This window comes from Aegilops tauschii, chromosome 6 (assembly GCF_002575655.3).
Source record: "Aegilops tauschii subsp. strangulata cultivar AL8/78 chromosome 6, Aet v6.0, whole genome shotgun sequence".
NCBI classification, from domain to species: domain Eukaryota; kingdom Viridiplantae; phylum Streptophyta; class Magnoliopsida; order Poales; family Poaceae; genus Aegilops; species Aegilops tauschii.
This window is the reverse complement of record NC_053040.3, coordinates 44291040-44297346: the sequence shown is the minus strand read 5'-3', so window position 1 is coordinate 44297346 and position 6307 is coordinate 44291040. Positions and strand designations below refer to the sequence as shown.

Sequence of the window (6307 nt, the reverse complement as noted above, 5' to 3'; positions counted from 1 at the left end):
GAGCTCCAAGTTTTTCATCTCTCAGTTCTTACTGGGCCTCAAGGACGAGCTCCGACTAGGCGTCGGGCTACAAGCACCCACCAGCATCACTCGCGCGGCAGTCTTCGCGCGCATTCAGTAGGAGGAACTAGAGAAACAGCGAGCCCCGTGCCACGGGATCACACCAGTGGGACGACCACCGCCAGCAGTCAACAACCCAGCACCTGCTCGAGCAACAATTCCTCAACGCCAAGGTGGCAATGATTTCGCTTGGGAGCGATATTGAAATAATTCCGGCGCGCTAATGGACTCTGTTATCGTTGTGGAGATAAATACTCCAGAGAACATCAGTGCAAACGAACTGGGCAGATACTCATGATCGAGGTGGGCAACTACGGCGAAATTCTGTCAGATGACACAATACATGCTCTGCAACTGCTCGACCCACCAGCAGCTCAAGAACCAGAGTGCTGTTCGCCATATCACCATGCCGTCTCCGATGAGGAAGCACCCTCTACCATGCGTCTCCGAGCTCAAGTAGGGGATCAAGTGATGTTGTTGTTGGTCGATTCAGGCAGTACCCACAGTTTCTTCAGCGAGTCATTCCTCTCACGGTTGTCTGTCGAAACTGAACCTCTGCCGCCAGTCTCTGTTCGTGGTGGTAATGGCCAACACATGCATTGTGACAAGATTGTCAGATCACTTCCATGGGAAGTGCCCGGACACACCTTCCACACTGATCTGCGTGTGCTCCAACTCAGTGCGTATGACGGGGTACTAGGCATGGATTGGCTGTCGCAGCACAACCCTATGAACTGTCACTGGCAACTGAAGACGATCTCCTTCCAGGTTGACGATAAAACAGTGCATCTCCCAGGTGTCAGAACCACGGACCTTCCCCCGATCACCGAATCAGATGCTTATGAGCTCCAGCACATGGAAATCGCAAACGACATATGGACAACAACACTTGTGACAGTGGTGCGGATGGACAAGCCTGAACCAACACCCATACCACCAAACATTCAGAAGCTGCTCTCTGAATACAAGGACGTCTTCGCCGAGCCCTGCACACTGCCACCCTGTCGACAGTATGATCATAGCATCAATCTGGAGCCAGACAGTACACCCATTAACACCAAACCCTATCGCTATTCACCTACTCAGAAAGACGAGATAGAGAAGCAAGTTCAAGATATGCTGCAGTCAGGAGTGATCGCTCATAGCTCGAGCCCGTATGCTGCTCCAGTGCTACTGGTAAACAAAAAAGATGGGAGTCGGCGGTTTTGCGTCGATTTTTGACGACTGAACTCTGTTACAGTTAAGAACAAGTTTCCCTTGTCGTAGTGGACGAGCTCCTCAATGAATTGGCTGGTGCTGCTTACTTCTGCAAGATCAATCTCCGAGCCGGCTACCACCAAATACGCATGCGCGAAGAAGATGAGGAAAATACTGCTTTCAAGACGCACCACGGGAATTATCATTTCGTGTGATGCCCTTTGGCCTTTGCAATGCACCAGCCACGTTCTAGTGCCTGATGAACACCGTCTTTGGGTGCCACGTACATAAGTTCATAATCATATTCCTTGATGACATCTTGGTTTTTAGTGAGGAACTGCAGGGGCACGAAGAGCATCTCCGGGTGACCTTGGACCTCCTACGCAAGCACTAGCTGTTCGCCAAGGCCTCCAAGTGCTCTTTTGCTCAAACCAGCATCGAGTACTTGGGCCATATCATCTCCAAGGACGGCGTCGCGATAGACTCCAGCAAGAGCAGTGCGATGAATGCCTGGCCCTATTCCAACTAACCAAACCGAGCTGCACGGTTTCCTCGTACTGACCGGCTACTACCGAAAATTCGTCTCGCACTACGAAATCATTGCCAAGCCCTTGACACAGCTGCTCACCAAGAAGGGGTTTGAGTGGAACGAGAAGGCCCAGGACGCATTCGTCATGCTCAAGAAGGCGATGGTGAGCACACCTGTGCTCGCCCTTCTTGACTGCTCGCGCCCGTTCACCATCGAGACCGACGCCTGCGACACCGGCGTGGGCGCGGTGCTCATGCAAGACGGTCACCCCGTGGCCTACCTCAGAAAAGCCTTGGGAATGTGCAATCAAAAGCTGTCAACCTACGAAAAGGAATTCTTGGCCGTGATGATGGCAATCGACAAGTGGAGGCCATATCTTCAGCGGGCGCCGTTCGAGATCGTCACCAATCACAAGAGCCTCTGCGCACTCAGCGATCAGCAATTGGTGACGGAGCTGCATCGCAAGGCCATGGCGAAGATGGTCGGCCTCCAATTCACCTTTTGCTACAAACACGACACCGACAACGGCGCTGCAGATGCGCTATCGTGTGACGGCCACCTGATGGCTCTCGACGCGCTCTCCTTGTGTCAACCACAGTGGCTCCAGGAAGTCACCAACTCATACGCGACAGACCCGGACGCCCAGGACCTGCTCACCAAGCTCGCCGTCATCGACACCGACGACCAAGGGCGCACCCTTCAGCAAGGCATCATCAGGCAGCGTGGGCGCCTCTGGATTGGCGCGAACTTAGCCCTGCAGACGAAGCTCATCTCCGCACTCCACCACAGTGCTGTCGGCGACCACTCTGGCGCCACCGTGACCTACCACCGCGTCCGCAAGCTGTTCGCCTGGACCGGCCTGAAGCGCGCAGTCGAAGACTTCATCAAGCAGTGCGCGGTGTGCCAGCACACCAAGCACGAGCACATGCACCCGGCCGGCAAGCTCCAACCGCCGTCGATCCCTCAAGAACCATGGCAGGAATTGACCATGAATTTCGTCGAAGGACTTCCAAAATCGGAGTGCTATGATGCCATCATGGTCGTCGTCGACCGGCTCAACAAGTACGTGCATTTCGTGCCGCTCCCCCACCCTTTCATGGCAGCCCAGGCCGCGCGCGCGTTCTGGGAACACGTCATCAAGCTCCACGGCATGGCACACTCCATCGTGTCCGATCGTGACAAGTTTTTCACCAGCGCAATGTGGCGCGAGCTCTTCGCCGTCGCAGGGACCAAGATTCTGTATTCCACGGCGCACCGTCCGCAGACAGACGACCAAACAGAGTGCGTCAACCTATGTCTGGAGATCTATCTCCGGTGCGCTATGCACGACAGACCCAGGCAATGGTGCAAATGGCTACCTACGGCAGAATTCTGGTACAACTCGACCCATCACTCCTCTCTGAACTGCTCCCCGTTCAAAGCTTTATATGGAAGAGAACCTAATCTCGGAGGACTACCACACCTGAGATCCGAGCTGCCAGAGGACGCCCAAGGTGGGGACCTGGACTGGGCCACGCACACTGACATGCTCCGATCGCAGCTAGCTCGCACCCAAGACCGTTTCAAGAAACAGGCAGATCGTCACCGAGCCGAGCGCGCATTCGATGTGGGAGAACAGGTACTACTCAAGCTTCAACCTTATGCCCAAACTTCTGTCGCCAATCGCCCATGCCGCAAGCTGGCATATAAGTTCTTCGGGCCCTTCCTCATCACCGAGCGCGTGGGCACACTCGTTTACCGGCTCCAACTCCCTCCAGACAGCCACATACATCCGTGTTTCACGTGTCCCCGTTGAAGCCCTTCGTCCCCGACTACACACCGGTCTTCTCTGAGCTCCCCAAGGTACCGGATCTAGCTGCCAACAAGTTATAACTGACAGCCATTCTGGACATCGCATGATGAAGAAAGGAGATGCGCAGTCGTCCAGCTGCAGATTCAGTGGGAAAACATGGCATCCACAGCAGCAACCTGGGAGGATTACTCGGTGCTACGTCAACGTTTTCCAAATGCCAGCATATGGGAAGGGGAATCCTCTCAAGGGGGGGGGGACAATGTCGTGCTTGCATATGACAGTAGCCTGCATATGCAGCGGACTGAAGAAGTGCAGGTTCAGAGTTGCACATGAACTGAACCTGCAACGCCCTGCGTGGCGAGCTGGGTCGTGGGCCTTGTAAGCGTGAGTGTGTCAAGGGTGGCTGGCCCAGGGTGCCAGCTACTTATTGTAATGAACCCGTATGATTCGGCAGGAAGGAAAAGATGTGAAACTAAGCTCTCCCTGCACACGCTTCTCACCTACTCCCTTTCTCTCCTTCTCCCCCAATTCTAGATCAGGGATCCCAGGGCATTACATGTACATCGTGCTAGGAGAGCGTCAATGACTGTCAGCTCGCCTTTGTAGTGGTGATGTCTACTACGCAACCTTCTCCTTGTAGACGTTGTTGGGCCTCCAAGTGCAGAGGTTTGTAGGACAGTAGCAAATTTCCCTCAAGTGGATGACCTAAGGTTTATCAATCCGTGGGAGGCATAGGATGAAGATGATCTCTCTCAAGCAACCCTGCAACCAAATAACAAAGAGTCTCTGGTGTCCCCAACACACCCAATACAATGGTAAGTTGTATAGGTGCACTAGTTCGGCGAAGAGATGGTGATACAAGTGCAATATGGATGGTAGATATAGGTTTTTGTAATCTGAAAATATAAAAACAGCAAGGTAACTAATAATAAAAGTGAGCGTAAATGGTATTGCAATGGTAGGAAACAAGGCCTAGGGTTCATAATTTCACTAGTGCAAGTTCTCTCAACAATAATAACATAATTGGATCACATAACTATCCCTCAACATGCAACAAAGAGTCACTCCAAAGTCACTAATAGCGGAGAACAAACGAAGTGATTATGGTAGGGTACGAAACCACCTCAAAGTTATTCTTTCCAATCAATCCGTTGGGCTATTCCTATAAGTGTCACAAACAGCCCTAGAGTTCGTACTAGAATAACACCTTAAGACACAAATCAACCAAAACCCTAATGTCACCTAGATACTCCAATGTCACCTCAAGTATCCGTGGGTATGATTATACGATATGCATCACACAATCTCAGATTCATCTATTCAACCAACACATAGAACCTCAAAGAGTGCCCCAAAGTTTCTACCAGAGAATCAAGACGAAAACGTGTGCCAACCCCTATGCATAGGTTCATGGGAGGAACCCGCAAGTTGATCACCAAAACATACATCAAGTGGATCACCTGATATCCCATTGTCACCACAGATACGCATGGCAAGACATACATCAAGTGTTCTCAAATCATTAAAGAATCAATCCGATAAGATAACTTCAAAGGGAAAACTCAATCCATTACAAGAGAGTAGAGGGGGAGAAGCATCATAAAATCCAACTATAATAGCAAAGCTCGCGATACATCAAGATCGTATCACCTCAAGAACACGAGAGAGAGAGAGATCAAACACATAGCTACTGGTACATACCCTCAGCGCCGAGGGTGAACTACTCCCTCCTCGTCATGGAGAGCGCCGGGATGATGAAGATGGCCCCCGGTGAGGGTTCCCCCCTCCGGCAGGGTGCCGGAACAGGGTCCCGATTGGTTTTTGGTGGTACAGAGGCTTGCGGCAGCGGAACTCCCGATCTATTTTTTCCCCAATCGTTTTAGGGTATATGGATATATATAGGTGAAAGAAGTACGCCAGGGGAGCCACGAGGGGCCCACGAGGGTGGAGGGCACGCCCAGGGGGGGTGGGTGCGCCCCCCGCCTCGTGCCTCCCTCGTTGCTTTCCTGACGCACACTCCAAGTCTCCCAGGTTGCTTTCCTTCCGAAAATAACTTCTCCAGAAGGTTTCATTCCGTTTGGACTCCATTGGATATTGCTTTTCTTCGAAACACTGAAACAAGGGAAAAAACAGGAACTGGCACTGGGCTCTAGGTCAATAGGTTAGTCCCAAAAGTAATATAAAAGTGCAAAATAAAGCCCATAAACATCCAAGATGGATAATATAATGGCATGAATACTTCATAAATTATAGATACGTTGGAGACGTATCAGCATCCCCAAGCTTAATTCCTGCTCGTCCTCGAGTAGGTAAATGATAAAAGAAAGAATTTATGAAGTGTGAATGCTAGCAGGTGCATAAGTTTGATAAATGATAATTTCAATCACCTTTTCTAGCATCATTATATGTCATAACAGTAGCTCAACTCATAAAACTTTGCATGATCAAGCAACACACGTTAAAGTATATATCATAAACTTTCTTGAAAACTAACAAACCGTGTTATTAGTCATCAAACAATTACAATTCATCTTATTTTCAGGAAGAGTCTATGTCAGAGCTTTGATTTAGCAAACTTCACATACTCAACTATCTTTTAGTCTTCCATGATTGCTACCACTCAAAGCATATTTTTAGAACAAATAGTTTTCATCAAACACAGAGAAAGATAGGGGCTTAATGTTTCACCTCCCAACCTTTTACCTCAAGGGTAAAGTCAACAATAATAC

General features: G+C 50.4%; 1 protein-coding gene across 1 annotated transcript; it reads left to right on the top strand.

Moving 5' to 3' along the window:
• Positions 1 to 354: 354 nt before the first annotated feature.
• On the top strand, positions 355 to 1472 carry LOC141025783 (uncharacterized). The gene is made up of 2 exons (XM_073501708.1): positions 355 to 1236; positions 1374 to 1472. Exons 1-2 carry the CDS (start codon positions 355 to 357, stop codon positions 1470 to 1472), a joined length of 981 nt encoding a protein of 326 aa, XP_073357809.1.
• The last annotated feature ends 4835 nt before the right edge of the window (positions 1473 to 6307 follow it).

Bases quoted from the DNA above. Each gene is read 5' to 3' on its own strand.
- LOC141025783 (XM_073501708.1), top strand. From the start codon at position 355: ATGATCGAGGTGGGCAACTACGGCGAAATTCTGTCAGATGACACAATA. The intron at 1,237-1,373 runs GTAAACAAAAAA...TACTTCTGCAAG, and splicing joins ATGCTGCTCCAGTGCTACTG to ATCAATCTCCGAGCCGGCTA.